The sequence below is a fragment of the Medicago truncatula genome, chromosome 6, assembly GCF_003473485.1.
Source record: "Medicago truncatula cultivar Jemalong A17 chromosome 6, MtrunA17r5.0-ANR, whole genome shotgun sequence".
In the NCBI taxonomy this organism is placed as follows: Eukaryota; Viridiplantae; Streptophyta; class Magnoliopsida; order Fabales; family Fabaceae; genus Medicago; species Medicago truncatula.
Window position 1 is genome coordinate 4,985,357 of NC_053047.1, and position 23,618 is coordinate 5,008,974.

The following is a 23,618-nucleotide window of genomic DNA, read 5'->3' on the forward strand; positions in this document are numbered from 1 at the left end:
ATTTAAACAGAAACCATCTAATCTCCATCTAACGGTCGATGTTCATCGACTGCAGTAACTGCAGTTAATCCGGATCCTTTTTCAAATGCTTGGCAATGATATGAATATGTGACAGTTGACACAGAAAGTAGATCTTGCTCTGATAAATATATAAGACAATTGTTATTGTACTTAAAAAGATTGTCACTGATATATATATACATTTGTCTGCATCTCTACATGTATTTCATCAACATATACTACAATACATGCAAGAAGGATAATGGTAGACAAAAACATCACAACTTTATAGAGGAAATAAAATTTAGAATGTTAATTAATTAGCTTATTAACTAACTCTTCGTAGTATTATTAAGTATACATAAAAAAAAGGAAGTTCGCAGATTAATTAGACCTGCTTATCTGGAATTCCTACTTGGTTACTGCAATTTCCTCCAATACTAACCAGAATGGTTAGCTACTTCACTTCTCACAACTTCAGTTATCAAATCTTTGAAGATCAATCTTTCAATATCCAACACAACATTTGGTATCTCATTGTAGCATTCTGTACTTGTGGGGTGCTGCACCAAATCTTCCAACAAGATACTTGTCAAATACTCATCCTCATTAGCCAGGTTGACATTCCTATTTTTATGCTGTAACTTGTCGATTTCTGTGCAAAGCATATCTGAAAGCTGTTGTCCGTCTGGTTTTCTTCCTTCTGGCTGATATGGCTTGTATGAACTCTCCAATATTAGCTTTTGAAATAGAATTTCATTAACAACATCAAATATGAGCTTTCTTTCCATTTTCTCATGATTGTTCGTCTTTGCAATGTAGGAATGCATCTTGTTTGTCTTTAGTTTCTCTAGTGCAAGGAACAATATTGGGTTTATCGGGTAACCAGATGAATGCAATGCCTGGCTAGAGCTGGGACTGGTGAGCAGTCCTGATGCTAGTAATATTTCTGATATATATTTGTGGTCAGGATCGTTGTGGTCACTGAAGTTTGCGAAGCTTTCATCATCATTGTGGTCAAATTGTTGAAGAATTTGAACCAAATTATCAGTGATCAAGTCAATATCAATGGTTCCATTGCCAAAGTTGACTTTTGTGTTAGTGTTGGATGAAAGAGAAAGACCTTCTGAGTCCTCCTCACTATTATCGTAAGTGTTCAGTACTTCATCTGTCGAAATAAATTTGAAGGGAATCATAAGTAAATGGAAGAAAAAATGTAATTGATGAAGTGATGCATATGACAGATGATTTTAGACCATTTGACATTCAATCTATGATGCTTAGAAAAGAAGTGTGAAATATACCTAAATCTTTTGATATGTCTGATTTCCTTTTAACCGGGGAAGGTGGGTCTTCTCTATAGAATGAAGCATCAAGAACAGACACGGGACTGGGTTGTTCTGCAGTAACCATTGTTTCAACCATAAAACTTTCCTTGCTCAAGTCTTGTTCTGCATTCTGATCATTTCTTTCCTTCAAAGGAGACAATTTTTGTCTGGATGTTTTGCTCGGCAAAGACAGATCCGTTGATTGCCTATTTTGTTGTCTTCTGTTACTGCTGATATCTGATTTTGGGCTGGTTGGTGGGGAACGTCTCTCCAAACCGAACTTCTTTTGTAGTCTTGGACTCCTAGTCTCTGCCATAACGCCGGAGTTGGTGTTGTTTTCTCCATTGATGACTCGAGGAACTTTTGAGGATTGCATCAATTTTGAAGTTCTCATCCTATTACTTCTATCCACTGAATGAAAGGGAGGACTAATAGGATCTTTGACATGTTTGATTGCTGGACTGCCTTTTGTTGCTTGCCTGCCAAGCTTGACAACTGACATTCCATCAGTAGGATCACTGCGGTAAACCTTGTTACCTGATGATTTACCATGAATTGGCATTTCTGGTGAAGAAGAATTATTTGTTTTTCTTGCAACCTTTGTTGGTTTCATGATGACAATTGGAGATTTACTACCCTGAGTTGAACTCAACCTCTCAGCTGTGACAGATGTCGGGTTCTTCTGCCGTGTTCTTGGACTTTGTACATTCAAGCTTTCACCGACACTACTATTACTCGTATTGTCATACGGAGAATTTGAAGTCTGATCACTTGCAGTATCTAATGATTCTTTGTATCTGTGCATTGCTTCAAGAATCTGTTTAAGGGCTCTAAGATCCTTTCCGGATTTTTTGAACTCTAGATCCGCCATCCTTTTTTCAATTTCACCATAGACCGAGAGGGACCGATTTGAGGCCTTTGTTGAAGGTTCGTTATTCTTGGAAAATTGTGAATATGGTGTCTCATTTGTGATTGAACCATCCCTCCTAGATTGAAGCATGTTTGTCCCTTTGCTTGTCTTTTGGAATGATGAATCCTGCTGTTGCATGTATTCATAGCTCATTCTAGATCCTGCAAATGTGTCGTCTTTGTTAGTGTTGCAGCTATCAGAAGTTTCGCTCCAGTCAGGGAATGCTTCTAGTCCCATCAACTTTGCCACAACACTTGATGGTCTTTTAGCACTTTCTGGTTCTTCCATCTGCTTTACCATTGTGTTGGAGCCTCCACGCACGTTCTGTGGACCCTTCAAAAGGTTTCGAGTTTTTGTTCCTTCATTGAAACTTTTGATGGATCTTTCCTTGCTGTCCAAGGAAAACCTCGGGAGTTCCTTCTGCTTTGTGGCAAATTTGGATACACTTTGTATATCTCTCCCATCATAGGAGAGTCTTGGTGAGTCCCAAGGAACCATAGGCCGCGGAGAGTCGATGTGTTTCAAGATTCGACCCTTCTTTTCCTCTTTAGCCAGAGTTTTTACCGATAATCTTTGTGCGTCTTTATGCATCGAGTCTTTGACAATATCATGGAAATTAGGTGATTGATTTCTTTGGTTGTCATGTTGCTTCGCTGCTGCTTCTGAATTGGAATTTTCTGTGGTTTTCATTGGACTTATCGATGGTGGTTCTATATGTATTGTTCTGTTAAACTCGATGGATGACATGCTAGATGAACAAGACGACGAAGACATGGAAGTTCCTGATGATGATTCTGTGGAGGATTGTTGATTCTCTCTTGGAACCTTCACATTCTTTGCCTGCAATCATAGTCTCACATTCTTAACTGATTCTGCTAAATTTCTCAAATGAGGTAAAGTTACTTTGATCTAATTATCTTACCTTTGTCTTTTGTATTGCATTATTCAACTCTTTGATGTTATTTCCTGTTCCCCCTGAGAAAGGAAAGAAATTTTAGCAATAAGTAATTTGAAATATATTGCGAGAACGTTCTTTGATTAGTCCTTCTTTGTTCTAAATTCTTTCTGAACAATATGTTAGCATGTTTACTTGCACTTTAGGCAACTTGCATATGCTCTTCCCTAATGTACATTTTTTACAAAGTAATAAATTTTACTGCATTTATTTTGAAAATTCAGTAATTTAATAAAATAAAATAAAATAAAAACATCCAACTTAATTGAAAAATCATTCAACTCCTGGGTGTAGTTATCCATATGTTTTGGTGCTAGAGTAGATAAATCATTACTATAGAGATGTTGCTTCTTAAATCATACAAATCTTTATGGAAAATTTCAAACCTGAAATGTAATCATAATTATATTTTATTTTTTTATAAAACCATGTGCTACTTTGGAATGTACAAATTCTGGATCTGGAGTTGTCCTACAAAATATGGCAAATTATAGCTTCCAAAGTCTTTTGAGTAATTAAATGAAATGAGGCTTCCATATTATTCTAGAAATTTGTCTTCTTCAAAAACAAATATTATTCTAGAAAAATTCATTTATATTTTTTTTTCTTCAAAAAATTTTCTAGCATCTGAAGTAGGAATTGAATTATCATAAAATCATATTGAAGCCAGTTCAGAAAAAGCTTGACTTTGTCTTGTTATATGTGAAGTAAAAAAAAATTACAAGTTACTATTACTCTCATCCACCAAAATAAAAATTCATAAAATAAAACACTAGTAAATAAGAAAACAACAAATTTTTCTAATGATAAGAAACTGTGTTAACAGTACATTTTTGACATATTGCAAGTAAATTGGATCAGTCATTTACTGTTGAAAGAAAGCGATTTTAACCTTCATGTCCATGTCAATTTGATTTTATGTTAGTTAACTATGTTTGTTAATTATGAGAAAAATCATTACCATTTTTTTGGCACTATCAAGCACTTGTCTGCATAATTGTTAGCAAAACATTATTCCATTAATCAAGAAAAAATAATCTTTTCACTTTTACTCAAAATCATCTCATGATTGTACCAAAGATATTATTTATGGATAAAGTTCATTTTACACATTTCAAGTTGGAGGTGAAAACAATAAAATGCACATTTAGGCCTTTGAAAAATTTAATTATAATTTTTTTTTATTATAATTTCTGCAACAATATATAAATTTTCAATCCCTTAACTTGTACCTAAATTTTTATATGTTTCGAGAATTGAAAAGACAAAACAAAATACATAGAATACAATAAAAAATAATTCTTAAAAATTCATAACAGAAACAAAATAAAACAAAGATATTGTAGATTACCTTGGTTTGCCATATTGTGACTGTTGTTGTGGCCTGTGAGAAACCTATGACGATCAAATAGCTGAAAAAATCCACTAATGCATCCAATTTGCTTCTGCAATTCTTGATTTTCATCTTTCATTGATGTCAAAGCCTTTTTAGACATGTTTTGTTTTTACTTTCTGCACCCCTTCAATTTTCTTCACTCTACAAGGCTTAAATAACTGAACTACCTACCTTTGACTTTGGTTAAGAGCTTTTGTTTTGTGGTCTTAATTGTTGCAAGAAAATTTTGATATGTTACAAAGTGCTTTAGAACAAGGAAATGGCCTTAGAAGCATTTACTAGAATTATGTATGAAAATTGATGAAGTTTCACAATGACTTGGTTATGATGCATGTGTAAAGACAAGAGAATGTTTAAGAAGGTTAAGAGCAAAGAGATAAGAATGAGAGAACAAAAAATAGCATAAATTATGGATGTTGGGTTTACACATAACAACAATGAAGAGAATATCTTCTGCAAAAGCAGAAAGAACAAAAAGAAGTAGAAATGAAGCAATTCCAAAGTGATATATGTTAAGGGCAGTAACTACAGAGAGATTTGATAGACCCAAGAAGAGATGTTTTTATATTATCTGTTGTTGTATACCAAAGTTTGAGGTATTGAAGGCTAAAGTGATTGTGAGAGGAATTGTGGTGATATTTATTATATATCATATCATATGATGATGGAAACTTAGGCAACTAGCCAAGTGTTGAATTAGGCTTATAAAGAATAAATCATTTGATTTAGTGCCAAATTTTTAATTAGATTACGTAAGAGAGGTTGAAAAGGTGGAATTTAGGGTGTCAACATGTGAGAAAGGGATACAATTATTAAAAGAGAAATGTTATTTGAACAATCATTTGGTTGATAACTTATGAGACAACCATAATTTATAAAGAAAAAGTAGATATTTACACGAAAACCAAAGCAATAAAGAGATAAAGTAAAAAGTAATGTGAGTATAAGAGAGAAAGTTGTCACAAAATGGATGTTTAAATATCATTTCTCTTATTAAAATAGCAAAATGACAATAATATATTTTTTTATGATCAACTTTGCTTCATTTACTTTGTTTAATTTATTGTCCATTTTTTACGGATAGTAAAGTAAATGGAACAAAGTCTAACACATACTTTTTAATACGCTTCTAGTTGAAATTCGTATATATCTTATTGAATTTATCTGAGTTCCACAAGTTTAGTTGTTTCATTTTAATACTAACCAAAAAAAATCTATATGTGTTGTCGACTTTATGGTGAAGCGGAGACAGATGAATGTCGTTAGACTAATAAAAAGAAATTGTGTTCGCTCTTAATCTAATGGTATGGGGCAAGGTGTACCATAAACTGATTGCGAAACTGGATCCCATGATGTAACTGCGTTAGCGCAGTAACAGCTACGAGCCGTCCGATAAGAAATGAAAGGTTGGGATTAGAAATGTGTGATACTGTACTGTGTGAATTTGAACTGTTAGATTGTTTTTCAGTGATTGTGATTGTCTACTGCGTGAACCTGCATGGAGCAGTTACAGCAGGCAATCCTAATCCACCAATTGCATAGCATTCATAATATAAGAAAGTACGTGTTAGAGAGTGTGTCGTTAATCATTGCGATAAAATTATGATAAATAGTTGGAGTTGGAGAAAGGAGAATGATGGTGAGAGGGATAGGTGTTTGTGTGTGAAAGGGTGGGTCAGATCTGCTATGGTCATTTCCTAGCATTTGTATGTATAGACAGTTCAACGTGGGTGGGTCTGTGGGTTGGACCTCTAACAAGGAGCATGTGGAGTTTGTCAGAGGGAGGAAAGACACAAAAAGGAAAGGAGGGAGTGAAGGAATGGATTTTATAGAAAAAAGAATATGAAATTCAAAGAAGAATGTGGGGGCTAAGAATAGTATAGTCTCCAAAAAGTGAGATTAGAGTTTTAGGAAAATATTGGAAATTTTTTGTAAATTTGAAAATAAAAATTAAGGATTTTAAAACAATAGTTTTCTAACTTTGCCTTGAGTTATGGTGGATCACATGTTATGATTCTTCCTAGCATTAGCTTGTCAGAAAAGCTAAGTTGAAATGTTCCATGGGAACAAAATTGTTACCTAGGCTTAAATTTATGAAAGATGTTAAAAGAATGTTCTTAAGATATTGGTTAAGAGGATAAAATAAAATTTGTATTGAAAAATGGTAAAATGTTGTGAATTTAACTTTTTAAAAGTTAAAATAGTGTTGAATTTAATACAAATTTACTATTACTTTTAAGTTCCTTAATCTGTATTTTAAGGACACTTGTTAGTATAACCCTAAATTTAAAATAAATGAATCAAGGTATTTTTTTTAAATTATAGATTTGAATTTTGTTGGTTGAGGTTATAAAGTCAAACTTTATCACTAACACTTCATAGACAATGCAATTCTGAAATTTAGTAGACCTATAATTGGAATTAAACATAAAGATATTATACAAAAATTTGTCATCTTCCTATCTAACTAAAGGAGTGGAGAGAAACATCGGGTTCGATTCTCAGGGAGAACAACGTTTGGTCAGTGCGCATGCCTCTACGCATGAGTTGGATTAGTCGCCCATCTTTGATGGGTCGGAAACTGGTGCGAAAGCCAAAAAAAAAAAAAAAAAAAGGAGTGGAGAGAACTTTCCTTTCCATCCTCTTAATTTATTTCCATATTAGTAGTACATAAAATCAGTCTATTTCTCTTTGATCCATTTTTCTCTATCTTTTTTTTTTCTCTCATTTTATTTTTGATTCTAAAGCAATTGTTCAACTATTACCATATATTAACTGCATTTTCATCTTTTACAAAAATATATGATGCAGAACATGTACTTGAAGATTGCATTTTACACATTTTCTGATCATATCTCACCATTGGTAAATTCTAATATGGAACAGGTCCACCACAAACGAGTACTTAAAAAATGTTTAAAACTTTAACGACCGCACCGCAGTTGTTGTCTGTTAGAAATAGACATTAACTATTATCTTAATTTTTATGATTTAAATAGTGATTTAATAGATATTGATTCGATAAATATAACAGAAAACAAATATTATATCATATTGAAGAAGAAATATTATATCATATTAAATCGGCATCAATTTGGTCGTCACCTTATTCATAAAAACAAGAATTGTCATGAGCTATTTTTTTTGAAGAGTATCGTCAATTGTCATTAAATTTTTTGATAATTTTAAAGTATTGATCTAAGATGGACCACTTATAAAATCTAAAACTTATCACTTACTATTACACTACTTTCTTATATTAATTCCTAAAATATCTGAACAATTATCTAAATAGTGAGATATAATACGTTAAAAAGAATTACATTGAGATTTGAGAGTGTATTTCAATTATTAAACTCTTTTACCTAAGTGTGAGTAAATTTCAGTGACCAGCAGTATAATTAATTTCCCTGTTGTACTTTTCTGCATGGTCAATATTTAACCTTAAACAACAATGTGAAAATGTGAATTGAACAACATTGCATACAAAATCATTTACTGCTCTAATGTATTATACCAATCTAGCTAGCAACAAGACTGGCTCACTGCCTAGGCTATGTTTGGCTGTGTGGGTTTTTGTAGATATATATTTCAGAAGTGTGGTCCAAATATAGTCCCTAGTATCAAGTAAGGCTAAACAGGTACCAACTCTAGAATATGATAGGACCATTAGCATTTCCAAAATGTTAATTTAATTTGAGAATATGTTAGCATCATTTGCGTTTGACATTTTTGTCTTCCTAACATCAGATGTTGTTGACATTTTATAAACAATTTAAATTTCGAACGGTCATATATCGCAATGTTGTGTCATCTAGATCTATAAACGTTGTATTTAAGAGAATATCCTTAAAGTGCAAGTAAACATATAACCCGACTCAACCCTATTGCAACAAGTTTTTGAACTCGGGTTCAGTTATTTGAACATACCCATAACAATCCTTAAAATTCACCCAATCAACATATAACCCGTTTTAACCCGAACCGAATGTGTAAACTGACATCAAATTGATCAAGTAAATTCGAGTTGATCCATATTTGCCCACCCTAATCACAGAGGCTGATTATATGTGGAATCCTCTAAAAATGTAGCATTATTCCTCCAAAAGCTTTTGGTCCCATGTTGCCACTTATATCAGACAGTACCACATGTTATTATTATTAAATATTACTAATTGGATGGGTTATTAGATTTCACTTATCTGTATTCGTGTGTTTTTCAAATGAAAAAGCTGGCATCAATTAGTAGAGTTAAAGAGATGGAAAATGAAAAGAAGATGGAAACAAAAAAGTTTTGTCATTATTTTTATTTATTTTTGAAAAGCCAGATGAAAATTATCTGAAAAAAGAACAAAGAGACCTGACACAAGGAATGCTAGACACAAGAACAGAAGCACCAAAATTGTCTCAAAGTTCTTGTCAAATTGTTTTAACAACTGCTTTCACATATAATTAATTTCTTAATAGCCTTCCCCTATTTATATTTTCTATTATCATCTCTTCTTATTTTTTGAAATGTTAGTGAGAAAATTCACTTTTTTAAATTAAATACAAAATCATTTTCTAAAAAATATTATGTTGATTCAATATTTATTTTTTTAAACAAGTATGTTGATTCAATATTAATACATAAACATAAAAGGTTTGATCTGGTAAAAAAACAAACAAAAATATATTAATGCATATAAAGTATAAAGTCTCAAAGCATAGGAATTAAATTTATTTATTTTTCTCTCTTTAGACCTAATGATTATCCACAATGCTTAGCAAGGTACAATTCAAGCAATCAACCCCTTTTCATGTGCACTTAACTTATTAGTTCAATATTATCAGCATTAATTAATTGTGTATAATAATAATAATTTATGGTTTACAAATTATTGGTATAATGGTGGTCCTAAATAAAATACTAACTAGTGTATTTAGTTAGATCCAATCCATGAACTCCCCACAAATTGTACCTACAAGGTACAGTGATGTGGTACTTGTTATTTGATGGCCTCACCATGTGCAGAATATATACATACATTTTTTACCTTAGATAAAAAAGTTACTTTAATCCTGTAATTTAATTTTTAATCTTTTATATTCAAGAAACTAAAAAATATTAGTTAATTTTAGGGTTTTTTATTTTTTTTCTTCATGTTTCTATCAAATGGATTTGTACTTTGTTAATATATGCTAGAGCATGATTGGTTGTTCACATATCATTAAAAAAGTTTTACTTTTATCATATCTAGTTTAAAAGTAAAAAATAAAAATAATAATGAATTGATATTGATTAAAGATGTAATTTTTCGTTGACTAGATTTACTCATCTTATATATGAGGAAATGAAAAATTCAGAGTTCGAACTCCGACTTCAATAATAATGTTTCTGGTAGCTACCAACCGCATTATACTTACCGAATAACGATGTGGTTTTTTGTTTTACTAGTGCATCAAATTTTCTCATATATTACTAGTATTAAAGTTTATGCATTTAGCATCACAGATTCATACTACCTGCTCCAACCTGTATAATTTTCAAACATATGGAGAACTGAATTCTTTGTCAGAACCACAACAAGGCAGGAATAAATATCATGTGCTATTGGATTGCTTATCATAACAAAATACCATAAAGTATTTAGTCAGCAAAATATTATATCAAATAGAAATTAGCCACAGGTGTGACCTGTGACCCTCTTTCAATTATATACAGTGTCCTTAACTATGGTACACCTATAATGGTTGGACATAGGGGAAATTATTAGACAAAAAATGGGACAATGTATTTATTGTGTGTAGGGATGTATTAATTAAGTGCATTGAAATGTTAAATGTTGGGAAGGCCGTGAATCAGAAATAGCAAAAACATTACATAAAATTAAATTTGTTAAGAAATTTGCATATATTTATTACGTAAAAGTTACTACTTTTAGTTGTCTTACAAAACATCTTTGACTAAGCATTATAGCACATAGAGATTTGGCGCTATTACAACACTTCGCTAACTTGAAGTGCCTCTCTTACGCTCGACTAAGTCTTAAACATTCGCATGTTTGCTATCTTAGTAGCAAAAGCACTTCTCTATGCCCTAACAAGTGCAATATTGGACACATACATACACACAATCAATGCTAGCAGAATTGTGACAAATCAAAGTTTTTATTTCCATGGAAAAATGTGTCAACATTTAATGTTTGAATATGATAACTCATGTGAAAGAAACTTATGGAGAAAAATAAATAAATTGGTAGAGAACAAAGAATGCAACTTTAGTATCAAATTGCATTTTAAAGTACAAGACAAAATTTATTTTCAATTTATTTTTATATGAAAAGGTTAGCATGTAGAAAGGTTTAACATAATAAAAACATTGCTGATATTTACAAAATAAATAGATTAACATCGTGACAAAGTTTTTTTTGACAGGAAACATCATGACAAATTGACAACCCACTAGTTTCCTGTAGGTCTTACTCACATTTGAACTGACTATGAGCCCACTCGAGAGATTTATTGCACTTGAGTATAAATTTTTTCTTTTAGTTAGGACTATTTTGAGAATGCCTTATTTAATGTGCATTTAAGCAAAAATCAAAAGTTTACATGAGTTTGGCCCTTGGATATCTAGGTTTAATAATCCCCTAAATATTGACTTTTAATATATGAACATTCATCTAGTTACAAGAGTTTTAACATAACTATGCTAGAGAAATAAGGTTGAAAATTGACAACTAACCATGATATTATAGTTTCAAGAGTTTTTAAAGTTGGATATTTCTCGAGAGAAAATTTAAGTTTTATTAGTTGTAGTATCCATGTTTTATAGGTGATGGTTAAGGGAGGTGTAAGATGGAGAATATGTGATGTTTCAAGGATTAGAGTATCGAATGATCCTTGGATTAGAGACCAAGATGGTGATTTTGTGTTTGGCCCCACGCAATACGATGCGGAGGATATGAAGAGGAAGCATGCGGTCTAAAAGTTGTGATAATTTTGCTTGGTAATCGAGGTTTAACGACAGTATTCATAGATAATAGAACTTGATTGTAAACAAGTGGTTAACGACATCTCCAACAACATCAATACCAATTTTAAATTAGGAGCTATTTTCAATTATTGTGAAGCATCACTTTTTTTTTCTTCCAAACCTTAAGATAAGTTCTATTAGGCGATAAGCAAATAATATGACTCATTTGTTAGCAAGGGCTTCATTGTCATATGATAGTTACCATTGTCATGATCACATGTCATCTTGCATTTAGCATGATGTTATAACTGAAATGAGTTAATTTGGTTCTTGTCAAAAAGACATATTTAGATAGACTCAGTTGTCATTTTGAATCTGTAAATTGATCCATAAATATAATTAACTTGTAAGGTTAATATTTACCGAACTTTATTGAAAGTAAATCTCTACATCTCTCGTATTAGCAACATGGGTTGTCATCCAACAAATCGATGGGAGCAAACGTGTTGGGTCATGAGGGCAGCTTGGGTGATTATCCATATTGGACTAAGAGCAACCACACAAGTGAATTGTACACCATATTTTTATCCAAAACCTTAAAACATTGAGTTGATGGGTCATCTCACTTATAAAGTGGTCAACCTCCACTTTTCCAAGCAATGTGGGACTATTAAGTCACCTCACACTTGCCACAACAATCTGCCCCTCAATTGTGAGTAATCAATTCATTATACCGCCTATGGCGGAAGCTTCTTCATCAACATGCATTTGTATTTGTACTATCATTGACACCCGCCACATCAATGAGGCACACCACTTTACCCACTTGAATTAGTATGGCGATGTTGGCTTGGGACCTTAGGATCAATTCTTCCTGGGACCAATTCTAGTGGGCTAGATTAACTTCTCCAAAAAAAAGATATGTCGCTTGATCATATTGTCAAAAAGACTTTTGACACAACGAGTCGATCAAACCTTTCGCCAAACCATAGGCTCTAATACAATTATTAGGTCACGAGGGGAGGTCGAGGATCATTCATATTAGACCAAGAGCAACAACACAAGTGAGTTGAACACCACATCTTTATCCAAAAACTTAAAATATTGTATTTGTGGATTCTCTCACTTATAAAATGTTTATAATCAAAGTCGAACTTAACAAAAAATCAAAAACCAGATAATCAATCAACTAAAATAGCACCTAAGTTCTTGCACAATGTTCCATTAACACTTCATCTCAAGTCAATGCAACACTTACAATATTTTTGTCAATAAATTAAATATGTTAAAATAGGTTTGAAGTAGAATATGCTTTTGCAAAAGAGATTAAAAAATGCTATAGTCTAGTGGTACTCCATCCACCAGCATGGAAATGTCAAAATCATTTGATTATTCCCTAAAGAAAAGGATGTCAATGGTGATCGATTGTTGAAGCCAAAATTTCAAAAGGGAGATGCACGACCCACATGGAAAAAAGTTGAAGAATCACGAGGTACCTTACTTTTTAGTATCATAGAACTAAAACTCTCAAGCAATCAATCTAAATTGAAATCTCAAACTAAGTTCCAAGAACCTTTTTACCCTCATTATATTAGTGGTATGATTGGCACGTGATTTTTTTTTTTTTTGAAGTAGTGATTGGCACGTGATGTTTCCTAAGTTTCACACCAAGTACCATGTGCTTTAGCAAATTAATTATCTGTTTTAATTTAGACAATAGAAAAAAGAATAGTACACTATGACAAGTGTTACTATTCCAAGTAGGCAAATGTTTTACTCTCCACTAATCCAAGTAGGAAAGTGTTTAAATTTAAAGTGAATTAATGACTACATCAAAGGTTCAGTCCTTTTCTTGGTCAACTTGATCTATCCAACTAATTGTACGGCCAAATTACAAAGATTAGCCTAATATTGTAATCTATACTACATTTGTTTCTTAATATAACACTACCAAAAAAAAATTAAATTTTGTATCACAAATTCTGATTCCTTCAAAATCACATTCGTTTGGTATTTACGGAGGTTCTTACAACAGATTTGTCGATCATTGCATCGTTTATCAAAGTCTCCAAAGATACGTTTTTTTTTTTCTTTCCATTTTCGCAATCCCCGCACACCTAAACCCTTCTCCTAAATTTATGACCGTTGATTTTCCTCCAAATCCCCAATTTTTCTAAGTCTCTCGATCTCTTTTCAAACGTTCATTCCACCAGTTTTATTAACATAACCGTTCAAATGATTGTGTGTTTTCATACTTATACATTGACACTCTTTATTTGTACTACCCTTTTGACCTCCACACAAATGTGTGACACATGACCTTCTTTTTTGTGAGAAGTGAACTCTTCAACAAAAAAGAGAATGATAGTGAGATGAAATTACTAAATAGCCCTGCCACATCAGCAGTGTTGTCAACCTATCATTTTTCTTTCATTTGCGTTCATTTATCAACTTGTTTAATTTATTTTATACCCTTGGGTAGTTTTTGCACCATCATGTGTTGTGTGTTCAACCCTAGTTGTGAAGAAGAAGATAAGAAGGTTGCAAATTAAATGAGGTAAAAAGTTGCATTCATCCCTTGTTGCATAATGTGTTTTTTTGCATGCTACGTTGTTTCACTATTTCTTTACGGAGCAGTGCTATATGTCTAGAAAATTTTATCCCGAACCAATCACGAACAATTTATGGCTAATTAAAAATGTTTTTTGTCGGAAATCAGGGAGGGGGAGGTTTTTAAGTTAGGAAAGGTATATAGAAAATACACGCTCGTAAAATTCTTGATATACATCGTGTCGGGATAGCAAACACTTCCCTTCTTTACGTGCCTTAAGGCATAGAAGACACTCTTTTTAATTTAGTTACCGGTCTAGAGACCATAAAGCAACATCGCTAAAAACTATTTAAACATTTTTATTTTCATTATATGAACTTAAATGTTATTATTTGTTCTTTATAGGCTTAAACACATTTCTTTGTTTTGTATACTTCTATTTCCAATGTTGATGGTGTATGGATGTGTCACTTTGTTCAAGAGATTATGAATTGGATCATCTTTTTTAATTATACATTTGTGTCTTTTAATCATACGAATGAGATCATCTTTTAGAACTAAACATATTTTAATAAATAGTCTGTCAATTTTTTTAGAAAAAATAATTGCAAACTGTCGCAGTAGGCACTCAAAAACAATGTCAATTGGAGTTTTAAGACGGTTGCAGAACCGTCACAAAGTATATCTAGCAGCTGTTGAAATCACCATAATGTTAAAAAAAAAAATTGTCAAACTTTTGTGATCAATTACTTTATTTTTCTGTGCACACATTAATCTGTTTTGTTTAGAGATGATTTTGTTCTTCAACTAAATTCTAACATATATAATGGGAATCCAAGCTGCCCATGCATGGCATTATTGATGTGTCGAATGCTGCTGAAAATATGCTTTCACTTTCATTACATAATTCCAAATAATTGAACTATATCATCTCTCTTTCTTAATATTTTAAGAAGACAAAGAAAAATACCTGAAAAGGGAAATTAACAATGGAACTTGCTAAATAAGATTTGTGGTCCTAGCTAATTGATCACTAGCATACGCAAAGCTTTTAAATTGTGTTATAGTTTTTTTAATGTGAAAAATTATGAACAGAAAGTGGGTATCAAACTATCAATAATAGCAGTCACGTGTACTAAGAATTATTGACAATATTAAAATTAATATATTTTTTATGCCATTTATGATTTGACTGAAAAATTTAAATAGCAGGGAAAATAATATGATAAGATGTTTGTATTAAATATTTGCATTATGATATATAAATTGACAGACCAAGAGGGACCAAACTGCACGCAGTGTCACATGCTCCCATCTAATAAAATAAGAGTTCCAATATTTTTGGCTAAAGATAAGATGAAATCATTTTGCTTCCTTTTTTAAAAAAAAAAAATATATATTTTGTTATCAAGATATTACTTGAAAAGCAAGACTCCTATTTCAAAACAAACAGAATTGGGTCTAAGAGGTAGTCTTCCACAGTGTACTGACCAAATTGCTAAATCTGGATTGGAAGGTATACATTAAAGACTAAATACCTTCATGGGAAAGAGAGGAAAAAATTGTTTTTTCCTCTTGATAAACTCCTTTTAAACTACTTGAGCTATGCTTGAAGAAAATCTTTGAAATATCAAAACAAAAATTGACACAGTAAACAAGGTCTCAATCATTGTTAAACCAAAAAAAATAAGTTAAAAGAATGAATTACTATGACACAGCAACAGGTCAAGTTAAAAGTTGTCTCTTAAGCTATGAAAGTTCTGTTTAAATGTCATAGAAATAACAAATTCTAATTGGCCGAAAAATAATAAACTGAAATAAAAAATAATAAATTTGTTGAAATAATAAAAAAGCGGTTTTGGGCCTTCAGATGGCTTCGAACGGCTAAATTCACCCCTACGTCATGGCGAAGCAATGTATTATGCTAGTGAGCTCTAGGGCTTTTCGAAAAGGTATAACTCAAGTCAATCTGATACCGGATACCAAATCTGCACTATTCCAAATGAGTCTTTCTTGCGTGCTACTTCATCTTCGACACGTGCCGCCAGTTTACCGACATCACCATAAAAGGTAAATATTTACGAAAACATGTCTATTCAATGTATTGATGATTAAAATATGGGTTAAATATGTTTTTGGTCCCTATAAATATATCAACTTTTCATTTTAGTCCCTCTAAAATTTTCCTTCAACTTTTAGTCCCTATAAAATTTCCAATCACTACTTTTGGTCCCTATTTTTAAGTTAATTTTAGTATTTTTTTTTAATGAAATTGTACAGAAATGTGTAGAATATTGTAAAAATCTTTCCCAAAAATAATTAGAATTTTGTTAACAAAACAAAAATTGAATATGAATTTTTAACCGTCAAAAATATAAAAATTCATATTAAATTGTTGTTTTGTTAAAAAATTCTAATTTTTGTTGGAAGAGATTCTTATAATATTATGAATTTTTATGTAAAATTTTATTAAAAAAATATGAATTCTAGGTATGAATTTACTTTAAAAGAGGAACCAAAAGTGAAGATGAAAAATTTTTGGGGACTAAAAGTTGAAGGAAAATTTTAGAGGGATTAAAATAAAAAGTTGGTATATTTATAAGAACCAAAAACATATTTAACCCTTAAAATATTTATCTTTTTTAAAAAAAAAAAAAACTTAATTTAAAATATTTAAAGAGTGCTTCAGATAAATTCGTCGGTAGAAGGGATTACAATCCGTAAAAACTAGTGGATCTCAACATTGAGAAGATGGTTCTATAAATGCAAAAAACTAGTATTGTGATAAGTTGTAACATGAATGATTGCTATGATGGTGTGTATGTTATGGATTCGTTGCATAAAGTGTTGAAATGATTTCACGACGAAAATAGAATAGTATGGTATGGGTAAAGAACCAAAGTACGAAACCTAGTTAATGTGTAGAGTAGTCAGTAGAATAATGACTTTGTAAGGTACAATGGCATGCTCAAAAGTCATCATAAGTGTATGCTAGAAAATAGAAAATTGAAACTCAGAGAGAAGTTTCTTAAATGAGATACTGTTAAAAACAAAAAAGAAAAAGTCTTGTTGCATAACCTAACAATTATATGCGTTTGTGTGATCCAATGCAATGATACCTTTAACTTGAAAACGACTTGGGCCAGTTTCATTTGAACACTTGCCTATCAATCTTACTCAATTATTTCATTAGTTTTCATATAATTTTTTTTATAAAGAAACGATTTCATTTAAAAGCCAATAATCGATTGCGTCGATATAAATAATACAAAGAGAAATTTCCTCGATTCAAACAAAATCAATTGAACGAAAGCAAACTTAGAGAATAAGCAACAATGTTACTGTTTCTTATCACATGAGAAATTAAAAACGAAGAAAACAAACAATTAAGACTCTTATAATTATTAATCACCATTCTAAAGTAAGAATTATTCTCGATAGACAACTCCAAAGTGTTAACCACATTAAGAGAATCGCCCTCCACAACAATAGTTTAGAAACCTGTATCATGAACAAATTAAACTGCTAATCGAAATTCAAGAGCTTCAACAATGTTGGTTTCAGAAAGCACCTCAAAGTTCCATGTAGCAACAACTAAGTCAAAATCTTGAGTCTCTAGCTCATACACCTAATTTGTTATTAACCGGTCTAGGTGCATCAATGTTCAATTTGCATAAAGATGTGGAAGGATGAATTCAAGTAGAGGAAGATATCGAAATAGTCAACTCCACGTCAACGTGAGTATTCATAAGTCTTTCGTCATCTTCAATGATATTCAAATAAGGTGTTAAAAAATTGTTAGAAAATGTATTATGTGCATACAAATACAAACATTCCTCTTTTATCTATAAAAATAAAAATAAAGTACAAGCATACCTCCAATAAAGTTACTCTCCAGAAATATTAAGTATTTTTTTTTTACAAGAATCCAAAATTTAAGTCTAGATATCGCAATAATTCAATATTCAATATTTTTTTATGGTGGCCGGAGTTTGAACACCGGACCTTGCATATATTATGTTTTGTCTTTACCAACTGAGCTAAGCTCACGATGACAATTCAATATTCTATTTAGCAATGAGTGGAGTTACTAATTTATTTTATCTTCTTGTCAAAATTAAATAATATGTTTTTTTTCTTAACAAGGCAAAATGAGTTATATTAACAAAATCAAAGCAATCCCTTCAGCACAAAGCGTGTTAAAGAGACCACTAAATATACAAACAGTCAACCAAAAAACAACACAACAGTGCTAAGCCGATACCCAAACACTTGAGGGGATTCGACCACTACAACTGTGTACCAAAAACAAAACTAGTCTGCCTAACTTTCAGCCACCACAAAGAATAATATTTTACTTTTTCAAGTAATTGATAACTAGTGCATTCCTGATTTTTAAACAATCTATTATTTCTCTCATTCCACGAAATCCATGAACACAAAAGCCATATAAGCTCTAGAAAATTTCGCCGCGGTTTTAGACCACCTGTGTAATAAATAAATTGATAGAAGTGATCCGAAATAACCTGAGTGTACACACCATCAAAATCGATCCATGCTCGCAACAACGACCAAAGGGAGGTAAACGCTGAGCACGATAGAAACATATGTTGAGCGTCTTTGACGTGGCCACACCCAGCCACACACAATCGTGCCTCTGCAGAGATGACACCACGAGTCGCCAGTTTTGATTTTGTTGGTAATCTATCACGAAGCATCCACCACGCAAAAATAGAGATCTTCAAGGGAACCTGCTTATGCCAAATTAAATTCATACTTGGATGAACTTGAGCATGCTCTTGAGATGTCAACATGTCATAAACACCACGAACAGAATAACCCCCCTATCAGGTCCAGATGCCACTGTCACACATCAGAAATGGTATCCTATACAAAGAAATTGTCAGTAGTAATGCCCTACACTCCTCTAACAACTCTTCCTCCCACACCCACAAACCACGACGCCACCTCCACACCTCACCCCTTCCTACCACTCAGACAAACACATGTTCCTAACCGTGATCGCTTTGTTGTCAGCCAAATCATAGAGACGCCGAAAGCGATCAACAAAAAAAACACCGCCGCACCAACAATCACACCAGAAGGAGGTCGTCGCACCATCCTCCACCCTACGCGACACACACGCAACAAACCACCCTCACGACTACCTTCTACCCCATCTCGGATTCTCACTATCTCCCTCCACCAAAAAGAATAACTTCTGTCTTCATCCTCCAAATATGTTATAGGAGCATTGTGTTGATCTCCAAAACGTGAAATATAGTCATATTTACAAATTAATATTTAATTTGTGAAATTTAACTTGTTTAATTGAATATCTAATTCCATATCATTTGAAGTTATAGAAGATTTAATTTATAATAATGTAAAAATAAGTGTTACAAAAGTTTCAGTTGCATAGGTCATTGTACATTTCTTCAGGTATGACCCCAGAATGCCCAAGATTCAAACCAGATTCTAAATTTCTTTTAATCCCAAATGGTGGAGGGTTATGCATTGTTAAATGCAGGAAGCCTACTACTATATTCGCATGATAATTTGTCCAGGGCTTTAAAGAAGTCTTTGGCATAATAATAGCACTAATAAAAGCTTTGGTTTTGGTTTGAAACTATCGTTAAAAAGATTTTTTTTAGCAAACGTTAAGAAGAAAATGTTAACAAGTATTTTTAGAGTATTGTTTAAGCAATAAAAAAAGTAATATAATGAGAAGAATTATAAAATGCTACTGTCAAAACGGATAGCTAAAGGGTTTATAGAAAAAGTAATACCCAACTTAAACGTTGATATTTTTATACGGGAATAAATTAGTCCATCTATCTATTATAATAAGTCAAAAGAAACATAGGGACTATTTTACCCCAATATAAAAATATCATGGACAAATGTGAATATTAGTTTTTGTCATGTAATACATACGTTCCAAATTATAGGTAACTTTAAAAAAACAATTCTCTCAAATTATAAGTTGTTTTACAAATATTAATGTTATTTTTCTTTAAATTATCTATTATATATCAATTATCAATGACAATTTTATAAAATCTCATAATATCTTTTTCTCATACAAAATTGATTACATTTTTAAATATGTGTGAACTGGCCTTAAAGGTTTATAATTTGGGAACAAGGGGGTAAAATAAATACAGTTGTTTATGTCTTCAATTTAAGATTATGAGAAAACTCATAATTGTGACACGATTATGAGTGGCGTGACACAATTTTGTTGGCAGAACGTATGGTTTCTGCTGAAGGCAAATCGTGGTGCGATTTGTGCAGGCGTGACGCGATTTGTGGATAAGGTTATCGTACCTTGGATCGTACGCTTCAACCATGGCGCGATTTTGGCTGGCGCAACGCGATTTTGACAGATCTGTCACACTATTTAAGCACTCTATGACCCATTTATTAAAGGAGCTTGGTGAATCTCATGGAAATCAAAGGAGGGAACTTTTAGGGTTTTAGATACTAAAGATTGAGGGTCTTTGGGTGAGGTTCAAAGCTTCAAGATGAGAATCTTGGAGAACCAAAAGAGAGGGCTCTTGGGAAAAGGGTTGGTGCCTTTTGGGAAGATTCATGGGGTTGGGAAACACATGAGTGGAGAGTCTTTTGTGAGCAATTTGGGTGAGTCTTGTGAAACCAAAAGAGAAGATCCTTAGTGGAATCAAAGGCTAAGAGTTGGTTCTCTTTTGGGGGTTAGATTCTAGAGTTGGGAAACAATTGTAAACACCTTGTGAGAGTGAAAATCATGAGTGTCTTGTTCATTCGTGAGATTGAGAAAATGAGTAGAAATTAGGTTTGTTCTTTGTGAGCTTGTTGAAGCTAATTTCTTGTAACTCATTTGTATCTCTTTGTAAGAACTCATTGATAGTAGATTGGAGAGATCAATCTCTCCTCCATAGTAGGTCATTGTTGGACCGAACTGGGTGAACATTTCTTGGTGTTGTTATCTTTTCTTTACTCTCTTTATCTTGTTTATTTCTTGGTTGGATTGTGGTTTTGCTATGCACTTGATTATAGAATAGGTCTATATATTGTTGTTGTTGCTTGAGGTTATTTACATTTGGTTATTGGTTGTCATTGATACGTGCTCCACACATCATAGTTTGTATTGGTGTGAAATTTAAGTCAGGAATTCACAACAAATACAACATACCTAAACCCTAAACCCCAAACACACAAATCTATTGACTGTTTTTTTTAAGGAACAAATCTATTGACTGGTGTTATTTTTATTTTTTTTGAGGAGATTGTTGTTTTCTTTCGTAATTAACAAAAACTAGTATTAATTGTTCCCTTAAAAAAATTATATTGATTGTTGTTTTCTTTCTTTATTGAAGGGATTATAAAAATGCTTTTTTTTTAAAAAAAAAAAAAAATTATAAAAATGTATTACTAACATTTTTATTCAATCATTGTATCAAAACTACCAATTAAGCTGAGTTTGTGGCAGCTGCTGGAGCTGCAGTTAGACGATTTGCATGAAAAGAATTTTAGAGAAAATTGACAAGATAAAACAACAGAGCAATCCTATTCTAAGTGACAATAGTTCCACCATCAATTTGTCCAAAAATCCAGTGTTCTATGTAGAAGTAAACATATTGATGTAAAGAACCACTTCCTCTGGGACATGTCAAAAGCTGGAATTGTTATCTCATTTTTTGTGGCATAAAGGATCAGCTTGCAGATTTATTCTCAAAGTCTTTGAAGATTGATACCTTTGAAAGGTTTAGAAGGCAGCTTGGAGTTATGGAAATGCCAAAAAAAAAATTGACTGTGTATTCTTTACATCCACAATTAGTTTAAAGGAGGGAATGCTGTATATAAAAGATTTATATTTTCGACTTTACTTGTTTTAGAAGTGACAGTTAGTTACTTTGACAGCTAGTTACTATGACAGATAGTTTTTCAGTTTTATGTTTTAAGTCTTTGTAATCTCAGCTCTATATATAGAGCATTGTTAACATCAATAAAGTTAGTTATAGGCTCTTTGGAACAGCGTTTAAAGGCCATTTCTCGCGGCCCGAGGTAACTTTGAAGTAAAAATATAGAAGCTACAAAAGACAGCTTCACACAAAACGTGGTTTTCTTTGCTTTCTACCGCTTCAACAAACACACGTTTAGTCTTATTATGTAAATTCAATCTTAACATACATATTGTTTAATATACAATGAATCATGATAGTTAACTTCTTGAATAAATCAGTGTTTTGCAACACGGACCAAATCCTTGGTAATATGACACACAAATACACAATTAATAGTTGTTTTAAGTATCTTATGCACAAAATGTAGTCACTACGTACTTATGAAAAAGAAAACCAATATTTTTGTTATATTTAAAAACATATTTTTTTATCATATCATTATTTGGCCTCATAACATTTGGTAGAGAATAAATTGGTCAACGATCTTAAAGAGATTTTAAGTTTAACATGACTTATTAAACAATTGTCTTTAAATACATATGTTGGCCCTGTGATAAGAGCGTTAACCTTATAATTTTCAATATATTTAAAGATACGAGTTAACATGACCCTACAATAAAGTAGATTTTATGTGAGAAGTTGAGAAGTTGTGAAGAGAGAAATAGGTGAGAGAGAGAGTGAGAAGAGAGAAATATCTGAGAGATAGAGTAGATTTTATGGATTGTTTGTTATAAGAGAGAGATGAGAGAAATAGAAGAGAAAGAAGTGTTGATTATTTATAAAAGTACCAAGATGGCCCTACAATAAAGTGAATAGATTGAGAATATAATATTTTAATGCATTGCTAAAAAAAATAAAATTAATGCAACGGCAATAATGGAACAACAAAGTGAATAGTCTTCTCTCTCCCCTTTCTTCTCGATTGTGAGAAGAAACCAAAAAGTGATGGGTCCCACTACTTTTTAATCTCTCTTCCCTATTTCTCTCCATTCCAAACAAGAGAAAGTTGCTCTCTCTTACCTCTTTCTCTCTTCTCTCTTTCTCTCTTCCTTATTTCTCTTCAACCAAACAGACCATTAAAGTAATTACGAAATTTTTTGAACCAAACTCCAAGTGGAAGGACCAATTCACTTCCCTCTTTCCTTCAAAATAAAAATAAAAATTCTCTTCTCTCTTATAAGCAGCTTAACTAACAATTGAAAATTCACTTTCCAAATTATCATTTCAATGGGACTTATCTTTTAAGTGTTATCAAAAGTGTTGAAAATTCTATCATTTTTTTTTGTTCAAACAGACTTATGACTAGTAAGATTTGAAATCAAGATTTACAAGCACAATTGGGCATAATGCCGATGTTATTGCTCCTACAACTGAAATTTAACTCTAACAATCAAGGGTGTTCACAGATATGACTCAACCTATGAACTCGATCACCCAAATCAATCCCACCAACATTTTAATTCAATCCAATCAAATTCAAATCCAATCCGAATGAAACCAGTCAAACTAAATGGTCTTTGATTCGACCGTTTTATGTTTTCAACATGTGAGCCAAAAAACCAATCGGTTCACAA

At 32.1% G+C, this 23,618-nt stretch overlaps 1 protein-coding gene across 1 annotated transcript; it reads right to left on the minus strand.

Moving 5' to 3' along the window:
- Positions 1-147: 147 nt before the first annotated feature.
- LOC25495358 (protein LONGIFOLIA 1) lies at positions 148-5,346 on the minus strand. Its single transcript, XM_013595574.3, has 4 exons — positions 4,545-5,346; positions 3,161-3,213; positions 1,305-3,078; positions 148-1,168 (listed from the first exon to the last, which is right to left on the minus strand). The coding sequence occupies exons 1-4, from the start codon at positions 4,687-4,689 to the stop codon at positions 441-443; spliced, it is 2,700 nt and encodes an 899-aa protein (XP_013451028.1). The 5' UTR covers positions 4,690-5,346; the 3' UTR covers positions 148-440.
- Between the last annotated feature and the right edge of the window lie 18,272 nt (positions 5,347-23,618).